Source organism: Stegodyphus dumicola, chromosome 7 (assembly GCF_044657685.1).
Source record: "Stegodyphus dumicola isolate Sdum_Otavi_A_Nest chromosome 7, ASM4465768v1".
Classification (NCBI taxonomy): Eukaryota; Metazoa; Arthropoda; class Arachnida; order Araneae; family Eresidae; genus Stegodyphus; species Stegodyphus dumicola.
In genome coordinates, this window is record NC_140774.1 from 136,891,062 (window position 1) to 136,918,357 (window position 27,296).

Here is a 27,296-nt window from a genome sequence, read left to right on the forward strand (position 1 = left end):
ATAGCTAATTAATATCACGTAAATGTGTTACTGTTACTTGAATTAGCAGTTTTAAATTTTAATTTTTTTTACCCGTTAACTTTCCATATTCTCGACGTTATGATAGAAAAATACTTTTGAATAAAAGATAAACAAATTACGTAAAATCAATTTTGCACACCATCGTCCTTCATTCGAAAACTTCTGGTCATCCCTACAGCATAGGAGACATTAGCTAAAGGTAGCAGAATCAATGTTAACTTTTAAAAATAGCCTATTGCTACAGACGGTGGCAAATAGGATATTCAGAGGCTAGTTGCTATGATATACGTATATCGAATTCTTGGGATAAGGCTTATGATATAGAAGTATGATCCAAAACATACATGTATGTCTACCTTTTCATTCAGTGGTCGATGGAGCTTTGGGATTCTTCCCATGAGTAAGAACGATCCTCATCCTTCCAAAAATCCTTTATCAGGCAATCTGGCATTCAGGCAATCTGAATTTGCCACAATCTTCTAGCAATCAGTTTCGGAAATTTGCTAGCACGACTGTTGTACTTTTGATGAAAAACTAAGCTTTTTATAAAGTTAAAATATAAGGGATATCCGATATTTACCTTTTTTTTTTCATCGAAAAGCTAACTTTCCTGTGCACGCATATAGTTTTTGGTGAGAAACGGATATATTATTTTCATCACACCATAGCATTAACATCACATTTGACAAGCTATGCAAAAATAATGGTAGTTTCAAATAATTTTGTATGCATTTTGTTTAACAACAGTCGTCAAGTATTTTAGGATTATTATAATATCATTCATGGATAATGGCATTTTTGTTCGTTTGGGGCTGCGATACTTTAAAGAACAGCAGAATCAATAAATACATAATCGTATATTTATGGCGATTCTTGGTCATAAATTTAATATAAAAAACAAAATCTTGTGAAAAATACAATATAGAATAATATTTTATATTCAACATAACTGATGCGTTAACATAAATGCCTTGTTTGCTAAGCGCAATACTTTGAAATAAGTTTTATAGTTGGCCGTTTTTTAGTAACATGCAGTTCTTTTTTTTTTTTTTTTTTTTTTTTTTCAGATTTATAAACGTAATCTATAGCAAATTAAATTCTCTATAACGTTTCGCTAGTGAATTGTTAAGAGCGAATCATCTTCTTGTCATAATTAACCAGTAAGCGAAATCATAAAGTAACCTTCGCCTTTTAACAACAGCCATTTTGAAGAAAGCAAGATGCTAGGCGACATCCGTTACATAAATTGATTTTGGGATAAGAAAGAACTTACGTAAATTATCATCAATTACTAAGGAAGCTCACTCTCAAATGTTACCAGTAAGTGAGAATAAAAATTGTAAATAAATTTGCAGTTGCCCGTAATAAATTGTAATAAATAATATAAGTTAATACCAACATTATTAATACCAACATCTAAATTGCCATCCAACATTGTTAATACCAACATCTAAATTGCCATCCAACATTCTTAATACCAACATCTAAATTGCCATCCAACATTGTTAATACCAACATCTAAATTGCCATCCAACATTGTTAATACCAACATCTAAATTGCCATCCAACGTTGTTAATACCAACATCCAAATATTATGAAATGAAATATGATAATTTTCGTTCTCTGTTAGAAACAAAATTAAATCTTTCAGCCTTTCAACTTTGGTTTTAGAAAATGTCTCATCAATTTTCTTGAATTTTTTTTCAGATTTATAAACGTAATCTATAGCAAATTAAATTCTCTATAACGTTTCGCTGGTGAATTGTTAAGAGCGAATCATCTTCTTGTCATAATTAACCAGTAAGCGAAATCATAAAGTAACCTTCGCCTTTTAACAACAGCTGTATAATACCTGTTTCTTTCACAACGAAAAACACTGCAGTAAGTTACATTAGATTCCATTAGATTGGGTGACCTAAGGCAGTAGTTCTAAATTCGTGGTTCGCTGGACGCATGCAGTCCCTGAGGCAATTTTATGCTGCCCGCAAATTTATATTAATCATAAATTTGTTGCAGGTATGATGCTTATAATTTTAGAGATATAAAGGTATGGACTGAGCTTATATACGCTACTGTTATTGAAGGGTAAATGATCGAATGAATAGGTTGCGGCCTTGTCGCTGTATGTTTGTACATCAGCCCACGTGACTAGGTTTATGTGGGGAATTTTACACATATTTCAATCAGCAAATTTACTTTGGTAGCCGACAATTTAATTTTTTCCCTTGTGTTCTTTTGATTATTGCACTTTGTGTAGGTTTTATAAAATATTCAATGAAATTCAAAATGTATTTTATTTGCTTATTTTTTTGTTTTGTTGAAAATGTTTTTAAATTTTGTTAACAAATGTTCTGCAGAGTTATTAGGTTAATTTTTTTTGAAGCAGGAGACATGAAAAATGAGCTATGCTCTCACCAAGACTCGACCCAAGACTAAGGTACGTGCATTTTTTTTTTTTTTTTTTTTTTTTTTGAGCAACTAGAAGTGATGTTAGCACCAGACACGAGGTCCAACCTCTGTAGAAACGGACTACATAGTGTACAGTCCGAATAATTGTTGATCATGCAGAGTCATTTGAGAATTAAACGAAATACAAGGACATAGTCGCGCTCATAAAATTTAAGAAGTAGTGATAAGCTGATGACATGAGGTTACTTCTAAACATTCTTAGGCAATCAACTTAAGGTTCTTACCAAAGCACATAGGTGTTACATAAGCAAGTGGAACAGTTTTAAGAAACATTCACAATACATTAATACAGAGTCAAAAAGAAAGGCTGCAAGAAACAAAATATAGAAACATAATGAATCATTTACAAATTATTACTTAAGATGTCCACTGGAAACTTCGCATACATCTAAGAATGGCAATCATAATTATAAATATGAATGTTACTATTGTTAGAGTTCCTAAAATCCAAATAGAAACTGTCTGCCAGTTGATGAAGTGGGCACGAAATTGTGCTATGCCCAGTTCTTCATTAATTGCATTATTTCTGACAAATCACGGGTAGCTGGTGATACGTCTTAATGCAATTCTATACAAAGTGAAGCTGCTTCCGGGTTGTTTTGCAAGAGTATGCCCAAACAGGGCAGGTGTAACTCAGCATGGAACGCAATAAGGTTTTGTAAATGTGTAACTTGTTGTCTAGAGATAAAACTGTTTTCCGGCCAATTAAACGGGAACCTTTACGTACTGAAACTTCGTGCGTTCACTCCTTTTGAAATGCACAGAACACGCGTACAGTTTTTGTTCATTCAAATCTGCCAACAGAAAAGGAATTCCCAATGACTTTTAACAGTCACGCCAATTTTAAACAAGCACTACAAGTTCAAACTGAAGTATTATTTATTATATTTAGTCACGAACTTCGCGATGGACTTCATACAGAGACCAAGAAATGAAGATTGATCCAACAGAGAGGTCTACGGTACTTTCTAATTTGTCTCTTACGCACCAACTTTTATCCGATGTTAGATATTTGAACTATTACATTTTTATTAATGTTTTTTCCCCAGTGGTTCATATAACGTATATACCACATGTCAACAAAGAAATACGTCAGCTGGCTCTACATAAGTCTCCGTATGCTCACGTTAACTATACGCACTATATTCATATATGTATATATATGAAATTTGAAATAATTTGGAAATTATGACACGTAATATCAGCAATTCAACTTCCATACAGAACAAGTTCTAATGAGACTATACAGGTTTACATACTCTTTTTTTTAATATTAGTCGAAAGTTGAATTTAAGTGTGAGAAACCTGTGAAACAGAAAACAAGTTAGTTTACACATTAAAAGAAAATGTTTAGTAAGAAGAAACTATTAATAAATTTACCAGTAATATTTTTAAAGATGGGAAGAATGTTCAGGCATTTTCTCTTTAAAATTCAGTATTATTTTAGTATTATTATTAAAGATTAATAGTAAGGGAGTATTTAATCTTATAAGATAAACTGATATTTGAACATTTTCTCCCATCATATATACAGCAATTCACTTCATGCCTAGTTGTCTGTGAAAAAGAATTGTTTTCTCGGAGCTGTCTGATCAGACAAAAAGATTTCTCTATCTGTCTGAATGAAATCTATTCCCAATTCTGCAAACAGCAAACAGATGTATAAAATAAATCACAAACATACTCATTCATTCTTACAGCTACCAAAAAAAACGACTTGGCTCAGTAATGATAAAGTAGCTGTTCAGAATTCAGGAAAAGTTATTTTACATAAATTACCATACATTAGCATAAAAGAGCAAAAGAAAGTAAATGAGGTATGAAATGTCATGCCATAACGAGATAATGAAATGTTTATGCATTTTTCGCGTTACCAGCATTTTTCAGGATGCAGCATCTTTAAGCATTAGTTGCGTATCAAATATAAAGTACTTTATATGTAACCTGGCTTCATAAGGGCATTGAGTTCAGCCTTAAAGATGTTACTTTTAAACATATTACAATCTTGCATCGATTATGTGCTCAAGTAGTAATCCATATACTCATAAGTTTTAGTAGAAACGAATAATTTATGTCCAAAAGAAAGCAGTCTTCGAAAATATTTTAGCCGTAATCTTCAACCAAAACTAATTAAGACAAATTATATTTAACAGCATTTTGGAATTAAATTATGCACTAAATGTTTGGTCTTTTAACAAAAAGCAATAATACATTCGTTAAATTAAAAAATGAAAGTAGAAGAAAATTAAAAAATGAAATTTTTTTTATTGATGAAAGTTTATGTAGCAGTGGATTTAAAATTCTTAATATATGCTTTAATGTATTAGCTGTAACGGCAAGTTTTTCGCAGGTTAATTAAAATGCATCAAACGTTTTAAAAGTTCGTAATGACTAATGGAAATAGAGGGTTATTATAAATGACTGATTGGGTTTCAGAGAAGCTTCATTTATAAATGACTGATTGGGTTTCAGAGAAGCTTCATTATTTATCTATCAATAATATGTTTACTTAATGTTCAGGAAAAGAAAACAAAAATCACCGCCGTTCACAACTTTATCAAAATTTTGTTTCAAAATATCTTGTTTGGGTAATGAAGCTAAATGTCGCTCATGTTGCTTAAGTCACAATGGATCCGATTATTGCACGTTCCACCACTGCATCCGCATAACTCTTAAGTGATGCTAGAACCCATGCAGGGAAATGTGACAATCATGATAAATAACAGTGTCTTAAGTTAAAAAAAGAACAGCATTGAATATATTGAAACAAACAATTTTTGGTACCTATGTAGTATTCCATCGACCAGGAAACAATCGCCGAGAAACGCCAGTTATGGGTAAGCTTGATGAAACACACTTATAACATTCGCGCATTGCTTTGATGTTAACTCGATTCATTCTCGATGTGCGTCCTTTTATTTTTATAAACAAGAATATAAATTAGCTGATTTTACTGTATTTTTCCTTACATTTTGAGAAATAGAATTCTTGCAATTTGGCATCTGCCTTCCACAGAATAGCAAGCAGTGGATTATTTTCAAAATTATAAGATTTTACCATAAAAAATTATTAATGGACACGATATGGTCAGATGAATATGGGCGACAGAACAAGATTGAATCTGCGAGAAGATTTTACTTCATAACGTTCTAAGCAGAGATGAGATGTCAGTTCCTTGAAAATTCAGCAGGAACGTTTGCCGCAACTTTGATGAGATCGCCACCAACTTTAATGATTCGATGGTATCCATCTTTTACAGACGACTCGATGGTATAAGTACTACATTTGACAGAAAGGAATATTTAAATAAAATCCTATCTAAGTTAGATCTGTAGAAGATAAATCGCTTTTTCAGACAAGAAATAATAAATAAGCTATTCGGGTCACTCAGAATTATCTAAACTGAACGAAAAAAGATCAAATGACAGATTAGAAAATCGTAAAGTTTAAGGGAGAAATTAGGTATAGAGATAATCACCCTGACTATCATCACATGTGAAGACGCTGGGTATAATTCTAAGAGCGAGGATTCTACTGATAATGATGATCATTAATTTACTAAGTGAAGTGAATTATTAATGGAAAAGTGGAGCTGGCTAAATCAGCGAACTAGCACCTAACTTCTTGACATTCAAGAATCATGGCGATGTATCATGTGTCAAAGAAAACAATTTTTAGCCCTTATAAGAAAAGCCGATATGATCTCCAATTCAAAATTCCCTGAAATTAATAAATCAAATGTCAAAGGAGATCAAGAGTCTGGGATAGTTTTCATCTCAGAAATATGACGAAACTACCCCATTCAGAAATTGAAGAAAAACAAGAAACATAAGCAAAACAGGAAAAAGAATGATACCCCCAAAAATCAATCATTTAGTGAATGAAAATAAAACTGAACATCACACACACACATAAATAAATGAAAGAAAAGCTTGAGTTGTTGGTTGAAAAAACGAAGTGATTTAAAAAGATAAAAACTGTTCTCAGTTGAGAGGAGTTTTGTTTGAAACAACTAAGGCGAAGCTTTTATTTTAACCAATTAGTTCCTTAATGGGGAGTGAATGGTTAAAATAAAAGCATCACCAGGTATTAGACTTACTAGACTAACTGTTTTAGACCAATTATACTAGTAGACTTTAAATCTAAGAGATCTGGAAACATAGTTAGTTTTCTGCTTCAAGTATGTAGATATCCGTATTTTTAAAAGTATTTATTTTATTAATTCGATTTTTATAGAAACATGATAACTACAATATATGTTAGAAATCGTTTTTGCGAGAGTATCTGTATCTAAATAGCTATTAAATGAGAAATTTTAAACACAAGTTTATGGGGTTTTGCAATTTTCTTCGTTTTAAACTATTCAGTTTATAGAGTTTGGCTTTATAGAGTGTGGCGATGTAGCTTAACTAACAATCAAATTCGAATTTATAACGTAGGCTGGTATTTAAAGACTACACAACTAACTTCAATCTAAGTTGGCTCAGAACTTTAACCGGCGACCACGAAATTAAGTTTAAATGACGACAGCTATTACGCAAAGCTGTTGTGTAGAGAATTTGTCTGATAGCGTTATAAAAACTATGTGAATGATTTTCTGATTTATGGAAATCTTAATTTTTATTTGATTATGAATTATTTATTTTAAGGCTTTAATTTTGGGAAAAACAGATGCTTCTGGGAATATTATTTAGTTTAAAAGAATATTATTTATTTTCTTTTATTTGCAAATTTTGTACAAGCTTTGATTCATTGTGAAAGAAGCAGGGAAAGGGAAGCAATTTTTGCCAAGTCATGATTTCGCGCGCTTTGTCCTTTAGAATGTTCTAGAAGGATTTTTCATTGTGGAGTTGACCTTAAGAGAGGAAGTACGTGACAAAAAAAGGTCAAAGGTTGCTACTTGCCTTTCAATGTAAGTCATTCAGGTTTTTTGGCGATTGAGGGTCCGGTTGTTGGCTAAGTGAAGAAAGGCGCGCATGCGCGTTCACCCTTATTTCCGCATTCAGGGGTTGAAAACGCAAATTTTGTCAAAATTAAGGGGGCGATAAGTGAGGCCATAGTGGGAGCCCGTGTTTGTGAAGGAGACGAAGGAAATTCGAGTTGGATTCACTCTCTTACTTACGGGCTTGCTGGACTTTTGGACGTTACTCTGGAAACTTGCTGGAAAGGGAGAGACCAGATGTAATTACGAAGAGAGATGTTTCCTGGCGGGGAGCGGCAAATATGCTCCCCGGCCGCGTTTTGGTTAAGAGGACTCTTTTACTGACTGGCGGGTGGAACTTACTGGGGACGTTACTCGTGAAGCTTGCTCTTGGGATGAGTAAGAACAGGCGAGCCGTAATTGCCTAGAAAAAACGTTTCTGGCCGGAAGCTGCAAACACGCTCCCTTGCCGCGTTCTGGTAAAGAGGCGAAATTTGAACGAGTTACCTGCGTGTTGACTTAGGACTTTCAGGACCAAGCGGATAGCCGTCCTGGGCAGCAGTGCTCCTGTTTCTGTTCTACAGTGGTGAAGTGGCGTCGACATTATGAGAACCAGCGTAAAGATGAGCCCGGCCGACGTCAGCGCTTATTAAGATACGAGTCCTCCACTTCAAGATGTCCAACCAAGTTAAGTTTTATTTTTTTGTGTTTGAACTTTAAGCAAGTTTTTCAAAAACGTCCTTAGAAGTAAAAACAACGTCGAATCTTAAAATTAATTCTCAGGCTATCAATTGTTTTCCCTTTCCCCTTTTTAAATTACCAGACAAACCTTAAGTTTTTTTTTATATGAATTTAAATGAAAAAAAAGGGTAAATGACAAATTGATGACTTCTCCTTAGACTTTCAGATGAGGTTAAGATTTTTTTTCATTGTGATGTAATTGAATAAACTGATATTTAATCTGGAAACCTATCACAGTATGTTTTCTTTATATATTTAATATGTTTTTCCTATATATCTTGTATATGTTTTTCTTATGTTTTCGATCCTCTCACGGCGTGGTCCCGGGATGCATTTTTTCACAACGCAAAATGCTTTAACGTTTCACTATACGATCACTAAAAGTTTGGGTAATTAGCAAATTCTTAAGAGTTTAGTTTCCTCCCTAAGAGGAAGTAGAAACCTTTCACTGCAAGTAGGTTCATATTTAACATTTAACATATAGGAGTTTCTTATTTAACAATGGTACCTTGAAGTAAAGCTATTTAACCTTGGTGTCGAAACTCTCTATATAACAAAGCCGAATAATTTCAATCTTACCAGAGCTGGCAAAAACCTAGTAACGTGGTTTCGAGAGGCAAAAACACATGGGCCTTTACAACCGAAAAAACTCGCCTTAAATATTCTCTAAATAATTTGCATTCTTATGAGGAAACGAAAAGGAAAAGTGAGAGCAAAGGCTGAAGTTATAAATACCTAGTTAATGCAAAATAATAGTAGATATACAAGTTTCTTATAACTCAGATAATAAACGGTAAATACTTTAAAGTTTTATGTTGTTGCAAATATTTCATGTTAAAATTGCAATTTTCAGTATGTTTGTTTAATTTACAAAATTGTTTTGCAAAAATTCAAAATTTTGAAATACCATGTACACTGCGAAAAACAAATGACAGTTGTATATCTCCCGTCCTAGCAGGCCGATTGCCGAAATTCAACTCTCATTTTTTCATGTTTCAAAAGCGCGATTTAGGTATGTATTATATTTATCTATAGCATTATTCTAATACAAGTATTTTGACACAAAATCGAACTTTTTTTTTCTGAAATAACATACCATTTTTTTTCATATTTCGACTCAAATTATGCCTAGATTAATTAATTAAATTTTATAATTTTTGGTGAGAAATTTATGAAGAATTTTAAAAATTTATTTTTGCTAATTTTTTTTTCAGTTAGCGCCAAGAATAATTCACTGGGCGAACTTCTTAATTTTTAGCAACCTATTTTCTCTTCTTTTTCTTCATTGACATCGTTCATTCAAAAAGTCATCTTTCATACTTTCAAACAATTTTAACTTTTAGTATATGTTAAGATGATGGCAAAATTGTATAGGTTATAATTCAATATTTTTTCAAAAAATTTATAAAATTTATTTTAAAATAAAAATTTTCAAACTAATTCATAAAAATATGCGAATTGTATTTGGATGTACCTAAACTTCGAATTCTTGAAGAAGGAATGTAATGAGTTTAATAAAAAAGAGAGATATTAATAAATATATATCGAATTCAATTAACTTGGAGGAGCTAAAATTTTGAGTGCTACGTTTCTGAAAACTACTCGTGCGATTTTTACAAAACTTGGCAGTTTGGCATAATTGGAGTCGTAGAATCGAAATACAGAAAAAACGTGGCATGTCATTTCAGAAAAAGTCCAATTTTGTGTCAAAATAAATGTAGACGTATTTCTAAGCAAACCTGCAAAAAATTACAGTTTTTTATTCAAAATTTCCGAAGATACACGTGAATTTATATATTGCCCATTTTGAAATTTGGCATATTTGTTGAAAGCGATAAAACATTAAATGTAGTTTAGAGACTTTGCTAAAATTATTTGGAAGTAGAAATGAAGTGATTTTTTTCCGCTCATGCAACAATGTAAAAAAGTTAGGAACGAGGTGACTTTTTTCCGCTCCAGCATAATGGAAGGGAAAGAAAATTGGTTGCCTCATATTAAGAAGTCCGCCAAGTGAATTATTCTTGGCGCAAACAGAAAAAAATTTCGCGAAGATAAATTTTTGAATTTCTATGTAAATTTCGCACCACATTTTACCAAATTTAATATCTGGGCATAATTTCAGTCGTAGAATCGAAATATGGAAAAAAAATATTGGTATGTTATTTCAGAAAAAGTCCAGTTTTGTGTCAAAATACCTATGTTAGAATAATGCTGTCTATAAATTTAATATATATCATAAGTCGCGCTTTCGAGAAATGAAAATCGCAATTTGAATTTTGTCAATCGGCCCAGTAGAAAGGGAAATATAGAACTGTCTATTTTTTTTTTGCCCAATGTACGTGATAAAACATTGGCACGAGACAGCCATGGTGCATTCCAGTAAGTACAACAAACACGAGTGTTCGACTCCCATATTCTCACACAGTTTGTTAAAAAAGCTTGCTTTCAATGGATGAGATTTTATAAGATTTACCACATTCACGACACATTCTAACACCAGATTCAGCGCAAGATTCAGATGCTTTGAAGCAAGCGCTTCTCAGTGAATAATGCTATAGATCCACAGTGCATTTCGTGATTTGCTTTGAATAAGTGCCCATAATCCACCAGAGCAGTCAGACATGGAGGGAGCTCCATCACTACAGACACCAACTCACTTAGGCCAATTTTAATTATTTTCAGATATGTATGCATCAAGAATCTCGAACAGGTCTTGAGCCTTCGCTCCTGCAGTGCTGTTTTTACAAAAACGGTGCTATTTACTGTTATTATCATCTATAAGCCGTATAGAGCATATCAGTTTAGCGTACTTATTATTATCCTTAGCCTCATATAACTGCAATGCATATTCCACTCCTTTAATTTTTTCAGTTATTTGATCGTTGATATCCTCCGCCATATGTTGTAGTCTTCGAAGCCGGTTAGTTCTTCTGCGATGTTACGAGGCTTCTTACATTTCGCGATTCTGTAAGCCATTTTGTATGATGCTAGCAAAACATTGTTTGGTATTGATGCAGTTTTTGAAAATATATTTTTTTCAGTTCTTTTAATTATCTGGCTAGAAAAATGACTTTGCCTAAATAGCGCTTCAATTTACTTGTTAGTATACACTCTGCTGCCATAATTTTCATATACAATATACATCGCGCTCTCTCTTTATCATTTATTTCTGTTGACGTAAACCCAAACTCTAAGTAACTGTCATCATGTTTACGATATTTTCGTTTTTTAACAATCGTGCCCTTGTTGAAAAGATATTTTCTTCATCTGCACTATTACGCTTATTTCTGTTCAACAATCGGTTGATTATCAAAGACGGTGCTGACTGTGTGCTAGTTCTGAGATTACTCTCCACATCAACCAACTTTTTTTTTTTTTTTTTTCCCATAACGACCGAGCGCGTCGATCGTGATCTGCCTTCACTAGTCCTTTCAGTTCCTAACGACTCTTAATGCATACACACATTAAGGCACGGCTGAGATCTGTTCGGAAAGCGTTCTCGATAAATTCATTCAGCGGCTCGTTCATTGCTCGTAGCTATTCCATATACTACGTGCACGTCTGCAAGCTCATCGTTCGTATATTGTTGCGTGCTCTTCATGTGCTATCTACTGTCCGACAGAGGAAATCCTCACTTTCCTCTCAAATGCGTTCGTGCAGAGTACCACTTAGCAATGTACAATGACGTTTCTGGTCTTGCATTGCTATGCAGTTCTCAATCCTTAAGATGTGCCCTACCTCCCTCAAAATTTTATCCGTTTATTTTGAGACTCCCTATATAAAATTAAGAGTCTATCCAAGATAAAACCCAGATTCATTGCTAAACACTATCGTCAGCAGGATGAAGATACAGGTTTTCAGTCAAGACATTTCTGAAGACGATTCCTATTAAAACAGATAAAAATATAGTCCAGTAGAATAAATTATCAGTGGAAACTTTTGGACGGATGGTAAAAAACGAGTTATGGCACGTCACCTGCGTGTTGCAAATTCTGGTGCTATGGTAAACACGCAGTTTAAAAGACATTTGCCGAAGATGATGGTCCTGTTATTTTTTCGGTCTTTGAGACATTTTAGACTTTGGCAACAACACGTTTCTGGTGTAATGTATTGCAATCACCTTCTCTGAATGCTGTTTATATTTCTATAAACATACCATATTTCTTTTAGGTAGACTACTTTGCACTTCTGACTGAGTAAACAGAAAATGCAACATCTTTCATTATATGTCAATTGTAATTTCTACCCGCAGAAAGAAAATTATGATGATTAGGTTACATATAAGTTCAACATTTAAATATCAAAATACTGATAATCTTTTCATTGCGTATTTGCTTTCATTGTATAATAATTTTATTGTTTAACTTTGTAGAATATTGTTAGTGAGTGTTATTAATCCCAAGTTGCTCAAAAATTAATAAATGCTGTTCAAGTTTCTGAAATCATATGCTGACATGATAATCGAATAGATACTAGATCGAAAGCGAAAGACACAATAATGTACTTAATATCTCCCTTTCTGATATCAACGTTTAAGGTTTTCTAAAAATTATCTGTATGTTTATTTTATAACAAGTTATGCTATTTCTATTTAACAAAATATTCAGTCATCAAAAGTTTTCCAAAAAGCATTAACTTCTTTGGATTAGTAATTTGGGTCAAAATCAAAATTTGAAAAAAAATCTAAGAATAATTTATGAAACTGATTTATTAATTCAGAGTGATTTGTAATGTACAGAATCTTGAACATTCATTCAGTAGCAATATAAATTCAATATTATCTCGACATAAAACATAAAACTATATGGTGAAAATTCCAAGAATAATCATCAACTTGCATTGAACCTATTAAGCAAAGAAATTGATACTTCCAATAGAAAGTCCTTTCTTAACGTAAACTTTGCAACTCGCTTCATTATGAAGAGATACAAAAGATTTATGTGAGCTGAAATGAAAATATATTCTCAGAAATTCTTCCGTAGTAAAATTGAAAAATAGCCGGTAGGAAGATTTTTCCACCTGTATTTAAATTGAGAAAACATAACTGAATATTTGTGAAAAATAAAACTAATGGGGAGAGAATATACGACAATAATGTAAAAAATATTGATAGAATGTAGTACTGTCTTTTATTATGGAAAATAGCCGAACTTACTTAAACCCTGATACAAAATGAAACATTTGAAGAACGAAATGTAGGATTATTGAAGTTTTCAGTTCGTACTTAAGATTACAGTATATTACCCTACATATATATTAAGTAATCTAAGCAGCATGCTTCTATATTATTACATTAGGTCAAGCTATTTATAGGCATTTCATTCTGATTTCGTATGTTACCTCAAGTGATAGGATTCAACCAACGCTGCATATACCACTATCCCTTACATTATAGCATCAACTATGAGGAGAAATTATCGACTTTCAATAACGAAAGGAGAATATAGTCGCAGTTACAAAACTGTGCTGACATATTCATCAATTTCATCGTCAATTAATTGAGGGTTAATGGAGAATATCGATTGACGGATCTTTAAGTGAAATGCTCGCCAGCAGAATTAATCTTCGTTGTTACTTTACTCGAACCAAGTACTTTGAAGGGATATTAACAATCTTTAATTAGAGTTTCGCATTTCAAAGCAGTTCTCATATTTTCTTGAATGACGGTCAAATATATCTTTATAGGAAACAAAGCTGAAACTCATAAATTCTACTTTTTATTAATCTACTTTTACTGAAAATGTTCATGTCCACTTGCATATTTCGAAAAGATCTCACAATCAAAAATCTACTTTATATTTATGTTCATTATATTTCTCTTTAATGTAATTTTATTAAACATATATGTGGTTTATACAACTATCGCTTCGTTTCATACATACTACAATTTCGTTTATGCTTATTTTATAGTTCAATATTAAGTACTTTTTCCAATCTAAAATATATTCTCTTTCCTCTTCTGCTAGTGTCTGTATAGTTACGACGGGAGTTTGCTTCACCAGTGTTTGCAAGACCATCGTAGTTCAGCTCTTCAATAGATCATGCAAGGCTTGTTTCTAAGTTTCATTTTCCAACTCGGAATTTCAGGAATCGTCGCAAACACTAGCTTTATGCTTATTGTCCATTACCCATATTATATCATATTGCCATTACCCTTATTGTCCATTACCCATATTATATGCACAAATATTCCTATTAATGTATATTGAATTGAACTTCGAAAGCAAATATCCCGATGTTGTTCCTATTTCAATTCCATTACATCTTTGAAAAGCAACTGTTAAAAATCATTAAACTGCATTCTTCAGAACTTAACTCTCTGACCGACAAAGGTTTTCGTTAAAAAAGCCCAGATTTTCCAAGGCTGCCTTGAGAAAGATGTATTTCTTTGATTTTAATGCTAAAATGCCCTTGATATTTTGTACTAGAATATCTGTGCTTTTATTATATTGCCTTGATTTCATGGGCATATTTCAAGATAAATGTTTGTATACTTCCTTAAGGAATACTGCTTTGTTGGTGAGAAAGAACAACGTAATTTTGTAGCAAGTTGATGCAGGTAGATTATCGCGCCTTCTTCCGACTTTTCATGCAACTGAAAAAAACGCATTATTTATGGAATGATCCAATATAGGAACATATACACACATATGTAAAAATAAGTATAGAAATTTCAGATTATGGATATTCAAATTCATTATTAAAGTTACGCCATATGCTGCGAAATTATATAAATAATAAAGAAATGACAATTAAATAATGAAACCGCTAATTCTTGCTGAGCGACACGAGAACAAATATTAATCCTGTATATAAGGTACATAATGGTACGTAAGGTATCGCATGAAACTTTTTTCATTAATGCTCTAGATCAGGGGTTCCCAACCTTTCTGTCCCTAAGAGCACATTCAAGAATATCTGTTGGACGGCGGGCACCATTTACTTTTTCAATGTGAATTTATAGTTGGATAGAGTTAATAATACATGCACATAAGAAAAGAGATCTATCGCATTTCGCTTTGTAGTGGTATATGTGTTCGGCGCAATTTTTATCTCATTAAAAATTAGAAAACTTTCACATAGAATTTTACTAAAAGCTAAAACATTTTTATTGTGATCGCACAGCAGCGGGTACACGTAACATGATCGGCGGGCGACAAGGTGCCCACTGGCATAGTGTTGAGAACCCCTGCTCTAGACATTAATAACTTCAGTTACGTGTATAAGTATACCATTAATATAAATGATATTTATAATAAAATAATTTTTTACATTTGTAAAGAGGAGAAAACAATAGAACTGAATGATTTTAGACAAACATATCATATATGTCTTGAGGAGACTTGCCGCGCTTAAAGACAATTCTAATTAGAAAATTATACGAATGCCGTAATTAAATAATAGATTGATAATGTATTTATAGCCATTAAATCTCGCTTCAGTGTTTCTTTTCCTTTTTTCAAACCATTATGGGCAATAGAATAACTTACCAGCAAGATTTTCGAAGTCTTTCTTTAGCAGGCATCTCAATTTTTTTTGTATGTTCTTGTTGGAGCAAAAAACTATCGGCGCATTTTTTATATTCTTCGGTCAAATTTTTATAGCAGCTTGCATGAACCAAATATTCTGGAACAATAAAAGGTTATCATAAAGAATCCGACAATTAAAACATGCATAAACTTAAATTATTAAATAACTGAACATTCTAAAATATACTCAACACCGAGAAGTTTTCCATATTTAGAAGAAATAAATAATATAAAGACGGGTTTAATGCTAAACGAAATTTAAATTTTACTTTTATTTATTCTAAAACAGTGATAACAGGGTTATATCTGAAACATACGTTAACTGAAAACTTAACTAATTCGAAATGGTATGAAAACGTATGATTCGGAATAAAATTTAATTTATTTATGCACGGATCATTGCAGCTGTTCAAATTTCGTAACAATATTTGTACTCATGGGTTGCGCTACGAGTCATTTGACAGCAAGCGTTGACTCCAGTAAGTTACCCCAGTTGCATGCCTTGCGAAAATCTACCATCCTGGAGGATATGCCAAAGGAACAGCAGCATGAATTTACTCGAAGTTGTATTGCATAATAAATATGCAAAAACTCTTTGAATTTATATACCATCTGCAAGAAAATAACAAAATATTGCAGATTTAGACCACCCGGAGTTCCGTCAAAATTTCATCTGAAAATAAGAATACAGAAATATTTTACAAAATAAAATATGTACCAGTTTTATGGATATTTACATAAAAATTAATATGCGCATCAAATACATTGTACAATATAAAAACAATAATAATAAACAAACACTTAATACACTTAGACGTATTTTTTGAAAGCAGAAGAAATGAAAATGAGCAGCGCCATCGCCCAGACTCGAACCTCAGACCGCTCGAATGCGCGCCGAGTGTGCTAACACCATGAAGGCAGAAGAAATGCCTTATATACTCCCCCTTTTAAAGGGCGACTGGGGATTAAGGGACCCAATCGCCATATCCTGGTGGTAGAGAATCATCACCTTAATTTTGCTCATGAGTGTATAAGGCGGGAGAAATACCTTATACACTCATGTGCAAAATGAAGAAATTTCGGAAATTATGTCTGTTTTTCGAAACATATTGAGCCAAAGGCAATAATTATGACGACGAAGAATTGTGTAAATATTCATAATCGAATACATATATTCGATAATGTGTGTAAACATTCATAATCGAGTACAACCGGGTTCTTTGGAACAGGTGATTGTGGAGGGGATATAAGAGCACGAGGGTCTTTCGTCGATTTGCGTGCTAATCCTTCATAACATCCGCCATATTTCGTGCAAGAGATGGGTAATTTTTAAGGTTTCATGAAAAATGAGTATACACGAACGTATAGATGACGTAATGAGATGAAGAATGGTTCGCAGGTGGGAGACATTTTAATCACAAGCGCGGGTGGCTACACAGCTCAATGTAATTGCTTAGTATCGTCTGCAATTTTCGGAAATACTTTCGGGACACTGAATACATATTGATAAGGACTGGATAATCTGTATGCTACCGCTGGAACTAGAGTTTCACGGTCTAAAATTGGCCGAAGGTTTCATGAAATAGAGCTCTATGTCAGAAGTCCCGCTTACTAGAGGCCACATGACAGCACTTTTAACATGGTGCAGACAACATGCGCCTTGGACTAGACTACATTGGAGCGTCGTGCTTTTTATAGATGAGTAAAGACTCAGCCTGGACACTTAGTCTCGGCATACCCGCATCTGGAGGGAGCCTGAAACACGATACCCGACCTTCATAAGGCAATACGGAGAGTCTTTGGGCAAGTATTATGCTATACGGCCGCACCTACCTGCATCTTTATGATAAAGTCTTGCTGACTGCTATGAGCTACAGAGAGGAGATTTTAGAGCGTTATGTCCGACTTTTCACGGCAACGGTAATCCACATAGGTTCCGATAGCATCTATTACCTGGAAAGTGAGAATATTCGCAGCATGGGTTGGCCAGCCAATTTTTCTGACTTTAACCTTTTAGAGCATGTCGGTAACGATGTTAAGAAGCAAATTCTTCTTGCCATTCCCCTCAGAGAACCATCCCGGTATTGAAACGTGACTTATTACAGGAGTCGGATCGACTGCCACAGCGATTCCTCAGCTTCATCCTGTCCAGAATGCCGTCACGCTTTGCGACCTATCAGGCTGTGAGAGGGAACCATACCGCATTTTATACTTATTTACAGTTCGATATCACAGCGTAAATTCAGACATCAATACAGTATGAGCCTTAGTGACAATCACGTTTTCATAGAATGACTTTTGACTGGTACACCTCGCTCTACTATAAATGTCTGTTACTAAATTCCATTGAAATCTGTCCTTTACGTTTTTATAAATTTGACATAATGTGGAAATTCTCCTAATTTTGAACGCGAAAGTAAATATTAGAATATCTAGCGAAACTGCAACTACAATACATGTATTTACATTTGTCAACTCTTCCAATTTAATTTTATACGTTGGAAATACTTGTCAAAATAACCAAAATATTCTGGTTCTTTTCTGAACTATAAAAGTTATTTACTCAAGATAAGCATCAATGACAAATTTTATACTGAATATTAGATCTTTATGCTTATAATTCATATATCTATTTCAATACTATAATTCCAAATAGCGTCCCTTCCATCATGTTACGAACAATAGAAGGATAGTTTCGTCCAAGAATTAAATGCTAAGAATATCTACAGGGAAAGCAAATTTTTTGCACAAGTTATTAAGTGGTATTAGTGAAACCACACTTTACATTTTCTCAGAAAATGGGTAAAATTGAAAACATTCATTATTTTTATCAAAACATCTATCATTGGTATAATATTTTGAATATTAGAAAAATAATTACAAAATGCTCAATTAAAATTTAAATTAATAAACTTGTAAAAATATATATAATATTTCAACGGATAAAAATGAATGCACGGTGATGAAAATAGAGAATAAAATGTGGTCAATACCGTTCTTCTGAATCTTTGTCCCCTTAAACTGGGAGAAGCCTTTTCATATGGACCATATTCAGCATATTGTGTTATTTTACCTTGATGTGAATTTCAGTCATAAATGTTTGATGGGATTTATGTCCAGGGATTGAGCTATGTGATTGAGAGTATGAGGCAACGCAGCTCCACACTTCCAGTCAGAGTGTGAGATAGAAAAACCAGGCGGACAATATGTGCCACATGTTTGTAATCATTGTTCGTTCTACTGGACGTAGCAATTGTTACACATGTACTTGCGTTTAAAGTATACTGGAAAGCTAAGGGTGGATAAATTAAACTTGTGAAAGCGAAAATAAAATTTATTAATTGTCTAGTGAAATGCATACATTGTCTAGAATTTTCACTAATGTTAGTTTCCTTCCAGATCCACTGGAAGGACATGAGACTCAGCATAAAAGATGTATTCAAAATTTAAAAATTGTGTTCCTCGAAGTTGTATTGTTAAAATTCCAAAATATTTAAATAGCTTTATGTTGTAAGGTTGGTTCTTCAAGTTTAAGATAGAACGTAAATTTTTCGAACAGGTCGTTTAAAGAACTTATTTACAACTATTTAAATTCTGGCAGGAAATATTATAAGGACCATTGTTATTCTAACCAATTATTTTTTGGTTTGACTTTCTTTTCTCTCCTGATTTCAGTTTCCTGTCTAAATGCAAATTTTTAATGACGCAGATGCAAATCTAAACGTGTTTCAGAAGCAGTATTTAAGCTTCGTTTCCAAAGGTCGAAAAGAGTAGCAGCGGATCTAGTTCCGATGTTTATACTGCGTGTTTGAATTTAACTCTCTAGTTGGTGTTAGACACCTTTCATTTTATATTGATAGTTCTCGGCTCGGCTTTGCGGTGTGCATCCGATTTAGCGTTTATTTCAGCTAAGGGAACAGTCGCTAGATATCTTAATTTATTAGTGATTTGTTACATTATTAATTCTGTTAAATTTACGTTAGCCACAAGTGCTGGTTATTTGTGAGCAAAATGTGTGTGCATCTATTTCAATTTAGTTTAAATAAGAAGATTATTTAACACCTTCTTTCTGCAGTAGTTATTCTTCAAGACAAAGCGAGAAGACTGCTATGTAGACTACTACTTCGTCTTCTATGTAGACTACAAGTTTTATGCTACCATAAAGAACAAGGATACTCTATACAATCAAAGCCTTGTAATTATGATCTAATTTTTATGAATTTACATATTCTGTGAATTGCTTTGATGTAAGTTTTATACTATTATGATATGAATGAGCTTAATGTCTTGAATTTCATAATTTAGTTATTGTTTACTTAAATTATAATTTCCAGTGCTAGTAAAGACATCAGCGTCTTGGAAAAGTTTCGCACCTCCGCTTACTCGATTTGTTAAAGAATTCGGGTCTTATTCAATAATTGCTAAGAAAAACTTTCTAGAAACAAATTATGCACTTTAGAGGTTAAATGTAATATTCAAAATATGACAACTTTAATGTAGTCCTACCATGCAATCTTTCTCAGGGGGAGTTAATATAGCTGAAAGAACAGTGTTTATAGCAAAAGCGAAGTTTGGTGAACTTTTTCCGTTTTATAGTTTTTCAAAGCATAGGATTCTGTCGTAGTCTGGACTCTTCACTTCCCAAAGGAAAGGGCGTCGAAGCCGCCCGCCAGCGGTATAGAGGTTAGCGTCGCTGACGGGTCGTGCCGAAAGGCCCGGGCTCGAATCTCGGAGAAGGCATGAATGTTTGTAAATGTATAGTGTCGCTGCGGGGCATGGCGGCACTCTAAATATGCGGCGAGCTGAAAGTCCTCTAGTGTAGTTTTGTGGACGGGGAGAGGGGTGGGAGACTCTCGGACCCGTCCCTACGGGGTGCTCTCCATTAAAATTGGGGGGGGCGGAACTGAGGAAACGTGTACTGTCACCTGAATGGTGCTCAAGGCTATTGCCAACGGCTGGCGTATTTTAGCGCTCCTTGCCACGATGTATTTAGTGGATTTGGGCTGACTATGTCAGACAAGTGAGCATAAGCAATAACACAACAATAACAGGGGGGCCGAACACTGAACTCTAATTTGCCTGTCGAGCACTGAAGGGTCCGGTTGAAGAACAATGTTCAAACGAATTTTGATACACTAACGGAGCCTTAAACAGATAATAAGTGAACTCATTACGAAGACCAGGTCCATAATTTGTGATCTGGAAGTACTTTTCGAGGAATCTTTGAGAATAAGTGCCAGATTAAAAAACTTAATATCCTTAACACTCCTGGACAACATTAGAATCTTTTAGTTTTACAGGCATTAGAAACAAAATTAAAAGGACATTAGAAGAAAGAATGGAAGTGAATCAGCTTCAATCTATTCAAAATTGAGTTAAAATTTCCTGAAACAGTGAAAGAACAAAAATCTTTCACTAAAATTTATTACTTAGTCGAGATAAGCGTAAGAAACGAAAAGAAAAAAATAGAATTTTGCTTCATCCGAATATAGTTGAAATATCGTCGGAAGAGGCTAAATCAAAGACGATGCATGCTGTTGATCCTATTAAATTACAAGTGGATATTAAAAATGATAAAAAAGTCAATAAAGAAGATCAATTGCTTGAATTTTTAAATAAAAATAATACCAGTATATTAAAAGAGGAAATTAAAAGGAATTCCATCCAAAAGGATAAAATTCAAACGAAGCTGCCCACAAACAAAAATCCATAAGTAATCATGTAAAATATTGACCAGTATTATGAAGAAGAAAACAATAAAAGATGATATACAAAGGGAAAACTTTGTTTTCAACGAGAAGGTATTGATTTCATGCTTCCAAAAGGAAAAAAATGAAAAAGCTCACTGATGCCCATTGTTGTTCCAGATAAATTTAAAGTACTTATTGAAAATGAAAAGATTAGTGTTAAATGGCAAAGAATATCTACTATAAAGGAATATTTGGAAAAGGCTTCAAGTGTCAGAGATTTGGACTCTTCAATATAGGTACTAAATATTAATTACGTGCTCGATGCTCTGACACCGACCGGCTGGCTATAAATGTTGCAAAAATATTCCAAAACCTGTTAATTGTAAGGATGCTAATGCAAATCTGGAAAAGAAGAGGCCATGTTTGAAAAAACAAACTGACCTTATTTGAAAGAGCAATTATGAGTATTGTCCGTTAAAGTCCATTGAAGGGTGTCCAAATTAACCTTCATCATGCAAAATGTTACCATGTTCCCGTCATATTTTAAAAGGACCGAACAAAATTAAGCATTTGGCCTCATTCAAGAGCTTTATATAATTGAGAATAAATATAGCGGAATTCCTGCCAAATCGCACTTATCAGTGAGCAATTGGTAAATCATTAGCTGGTATAATTATCTTTGATAGAGATACTTCCTCTGCTCAGATTGAAGTTCTTGAAACTATACGGCAGTTAAAGCTGACAGTTTGTATTACAGTTTTAAAGATTTAATTTGTTAATTTTTTTTACTTGCGTTAGCATTTTAAATGATAATTTCCCAAAGGCCAAACTAGAAGCGGATTTATCAAAATCATAAACAAATAACAGAAAATGAAATTGAACATTACGTTATTTGATATTTTTATCCTGCATGTAGATTCTGACTGCAACATTACTTAAATTATCTTACTCGGTCTAAGCGTTGTTAATTTTAAGTTTTACTCTGTAAATATATTAAAAACATTCTCTATAAAGTGTTTTGCTGTCTATATGTTGAACAAGTTATTCTCTTTTATTTACCTTTATTATGTTATTAACGTTCTGTAAAGCACACACAGCTATTTTATTTATCTTATTATTGCTAAATACGAATAAACTGTATATTATGTTTTTGTGTCCAATTGCATATGTATTGATTATGTTACTTGCATTAATAAGATATTTGTTGGTGATAGCAGTCGAGATTTCCAGTCAATAATAAATGATCCCAGCTAGGGTAGGCTAAAGTTGGCTACTTATTAGGATTAAATGTTTCTATTAATATTAATAATTAATAATGTCTTTAAAGCGAAGCAGTTAAGGAAGTCTTTCTTATACATGTTAAGCCTTTCTTATACATGTAGTCTTATACATTGTAGTCTTATATATACCATCAAGATATTTTTTAGAAATTATTTTTCTAAACTACATTTAATTTCAGCTTTAAGTTAAACCTGCCGCATAAATCAAACGGTTTCGTTGGCATAGTGTTAAAGTAGCGGTCTCAAACTCAAATTGCATGCGGGCCAAGTGCACGATCTGAAGATAGCAGATTAGCCAGCATTCATCTTTAAACGAAATGAAAAATTTTATTAACAAAATAAGAAATATTTTAAGTACATTTCGTGGGATTTAACTATCTTTACTATCATAAAATTCAGTAGATCGTACTAAGAAACTTGGCGATGATACCAACGAAGAAAAAGGGTAATAAACCCTTTATTATTTGTAAAAATTCTTAACTCAAATGCACGTACTTCGTACTTACAATTACACCGACAACTTTCGGTGAAACTGAAGAATAATTTCACAATAAATTCAAACATAAAGATGTAGTGCTGGACTAGCAATTTAATTTAAGGCTAACTAGGCTGACTTAACAACCTACCCCGCGATTAAATCCAAAACGGCATATAAGCAACTCAGCGTGTAAGGATCCTAAGTTTTACTAACGTTTATTTTATTTTAAAACTGTACTATCACTTCTTATTTTCTACTTCCGGCCAGAATTAAATGCTTTAACTTGTTTATGCAAATTGTCTTGCTAACGCCCAAGTATTTAAGTTGTGGCTTTTTGCCAAGAGAGAGAGAGAGAAGGAGTTTTAGGAAGCAGGCCGCTTGCCACTGCAATTTTACGAGTTTTCACTCAGTTGCTGGTTGCCTTTAAGGCCAGAGGTTTAGCCCTCTTGATATTTGTAAACGTATTGTAGTTTCTGTACCTCGGCGTACTACATACGTACCCTTTTAAATAAAGGCCAGGCTTAGTGCTAGCCATTTGTATACTAATTCAAAGTTAGCTTTTAGTTAGAGTTTTAGTTAGTAGTTTTATATTCTTACGTTCAGACCACAAGTGGTTGGTCTTTGTATCCCTAAGTTCGGGAGTACTTGTAAAAGTATAGAAAATAAAGGGTTTCGTATACCCTTCCTGCTTGTGTCGTCTGTTATACACAAATCTTGAACATAGCTTGAGTAAGCTTCCTGTTCCTATTCAGGACACTTCATGTTTCCAAAGCAAATCAAGAGAAACACAATTCCTGATAAGCATAACAGCAAAGATAAACTAGTAACGTGTGCTGGCTGGCGAAATACCGCTCTGAATAAACTTTAAATTTGTAAGTCGTGGGGAGGAAATGCGAAAAGAAAATGAGAGGTTCAGGAAAGTACCAAACTGAAAATATTAATTTGTTATACAAACTGAGGGGAACTCTACTGCTTACTATATATTTATCAAAGCATGCATAACTAATAATAACAATATTACATAGGATTTAAAAAAAACAAATTTATATTTGTTTGTTATCTGAAATCTAAAATTTGGTACTTGTAAGACATTTTTAGTGATTATACGTTGTAATTCAAACATATTGACAGCTAAGTACTAATTCTTAGATTAATAATTCTTTCAAACAATTCTAACATGTTTAATTAATCATTAATACCTTGCTTTAATTTAAACTTAAAATAAGCAATTTATACAAAATTTCGAAGCTTTCAGGGGAAAAAAAAATTAAGTGGGAATAAATAAAACTTGAATAAATCAAAACACTTTGTGTCTTTCTCTTATTTATTAAATTTTCCTTCTATATATATTAAATAAAATACATATATTTGTAAGCAAATAATTCTAAACTTCTTTATTTCCTTATAACTTAGCACTCAGTAGTAGCAGTTCGATTTTCATAAATTTTGTAACCTTGGCGAGAAATTACTGGAAATAATCTTCATCAGGAATTTAGATGCTCAAAGGTCAATCTGGTTATTTTCTTATTGCTTTTAACTTCGAAAACAGCGATGTTAACATAGATAGATAAATAGATTTCCAAACAAAGCGATTACTCTTTATGCAAAAGTTCGTGGTACTACTCTTATATGCACTCTCAGGTTGCCAAATGCGGCGATATGTGTTGTGCGCTGGCTTTTGGCGCAATTGCGTGTTTTGCGATGGTTTTGGAGGCGATGTCGGTTTGTATGGCAACCTTTTTTATGTGAAAATTTGGATTTGCTAGTTGGTTCGTGTGATGTGTGGTAATTAAGTGATTTACGACCTGTTGGTAAAATATTATACGCGTGCCTGGTACAACTATTTTTTTCGGGTGGCTGGAAATTCTACAAGTATTTAGGAGAAGAAGATTTTGAACACTTATTTGTGAAAGATAGTATCAATTTTGTGAATAATGGATCTGGCTGTTATATAAATACGATAGAGATTACGTGGCGGAATGTTAAAGCTACGTTACCTACTTATAATCGAAAATCCGATTTTGTGTTTTATTTGGTGGTTTATATATTTTTCCATCGTTTTTCTGAAACGGGAGAAGATACTCTTAAAAAATTTGTGGTGAAATTGTTTTCGTGATGTTTGAAATTGATGTTTCTGCTGTTCGAAGAAGCGTTCGTTCATGGTAAGTGCATTTTATTTTTGTTCTTATTTTGTAGAATGTTATGTTCATTGTTTTTTTAGTATGAATTTCGTCGTTATTATTGTTTTTTGAATTGTTTACTTTAGTTTATTTTGTTGATTAGTGCGCAATGCCTAGATTGTGCAATTTGTAGATGTTTTTTAAAGTTTAAACAAAACACTGTGTACATGGTATTCTTAAAATTTATTGTTGTTATATTAATTTATTAAAGCGAAGTGTGCATAGTTAGTAAATTCCTTTGCTGACTAGATTGTGCAATTCGTAGATGATTTTTTTTATGTTTAAACAGAAAGCTGTGTACACGGTATTCTTTTAAATTTATTGTTATGTTAATTTATTAAAGCGAGGTGTGCGTAGTTCGTATATTCCTTCCCTGCCTAGATTATGCTATTCGTAGATGATTTTTTTAAAGTTCAAACAGACCGCTGTGCACATGGTATTCTTTGAAATTTATTATTGTTATGTTAATTTATTTAAGCTAGGTGTGCGTAGTTCGTAGATTCCTTCGCTGCATAAATTGTGCAATTCTCTGGTGTTTTTTAAAGTTAAAACATATCGCTGTGTACATGAATTCTTGTGAAATATTTTTGGTTAGAAACTTTACGTTTTTGCTATTTAAATTTTGTTTCGGATTTTTAGCTTAAATTCTGTGTTCAAAGCGTGGTTTTTGCACGTACGAAAACCGCGTTTTTTGGAGCCATTTTAGGCTTAAAGTTCGAAATGTAGACAAAAAATTTAAATAGTAATATGGCACCGTGGAATTTCTCGCCAAAAGTATTTGGCGAGCAATTTGTCGCCAAGCGAGGGCGTATATAAGAGAAATTCCAAGTTCGTAAATTAGCTTATTTAATAATTGCCAAGTACGAATAAAAGTTAATAAAATCTGCATCTTCAAATTTTTGAATAAGATTTATATCACATTTAGAAATTTGGAGATTTTCCATTGCATTGTTCATGTTCAGAGTAACGGGTAATGAAAATAATATAAACTCGGACTTTAAATAAATAAAATCTTGAAATACTTTTAACGCCATATTTATAACAAATCCATAATTGAATAGTTTTCATGGCCGCATAAAGTTTCTGATATTACTTTGAGAGCATGCAGGCGCCTGTACTGAGACCACTGTTTTGAAGCATTAAGGAATAAGATCGAAAAATAAGATAAATTATGCAAAGTATGTTTAACTTTGGCTATATCATTACAGCTCACATTCCTTTACTAATGCATTCGTTCTCTCCCAAAGTTAATTACGCTATTCCAGAATATAGGAGGTGTCTATTATTTTTTATTATTTAGCTTTAGATGGTGAAAGAAGAAACAAAAGAATGCTTTGTTTCCTTTTAATGGAAATCTCTTTTGGCATCAAAGCAAGTAAACCCCACTCTGTTAATTTTCGCTCTGCAGTTTTAGTATAGGAGAGTGTTATTTTTTTTTAAACATCATATATTTGTCTTGCATAACTTTACATAATTACAAAATGTTCGCTTCAAGTCCAAATTGATGACTGGTAATTTTTATTAATTAAAAGATTATAAAACAGAGGTAATTTCCTTTAATTATTAAGAAAACTCGCAATGTGTCGTTTTTGTTTCTCTGTAAATAAATAATTGTTGGTGATTTTTCTTTAATTAAGATATCATACAATTTCCAGATATGAAATTATATAGAGACACTTGCTGGAGTGAAATTATTTCGGTTAAAAAATTTCTAAACTAGATAATTAAAATTTCAATTATTTCGGCTTAATCATATTGGCATAAATTACGTACGTATTCCGTCACATATAAGGCATTGCAATAGATTTGAAGAATAAATAAGTTTTAACACTGGAGATTAAATAATAAATAAATTTTAACACTGGAGATTAAATAATAAATAAGTTTTAACACTGGAGTCAGCTTCATATGTATATACACTCTTAGACAAAAAAAAAAAAAAAAAAAAAAAAAACGACGCACCGAGAAGATATAAAGCAAATTGGA

The 27,296-nt window shown here is 32.9% G+C and overlaps 1 protein-coding gene across 1 annotated transcript in view; it reads right to left on the reverse strand.

Annotated features, from left to right (window-relative positions):
• The window catches only part of LOC118194770 (uncharacterized), a 294,334-nt gene that overhangs the window by 2,799 nt on the left and 264,239 nt on the right, over nucleotides 1–27,296 (reverse strand). The window contains exon 4 of the mRNA XM_085820845.1: nucleotides 15,644–15,779. Coding sequence (XP_085676971.1) covers nucleotides 15,644–15,779 — 136 coding nt within the window. The remainder of the gene's footprint in view (nucleotides 1–15,643; nucleotides 15,780–27,296) is intronic.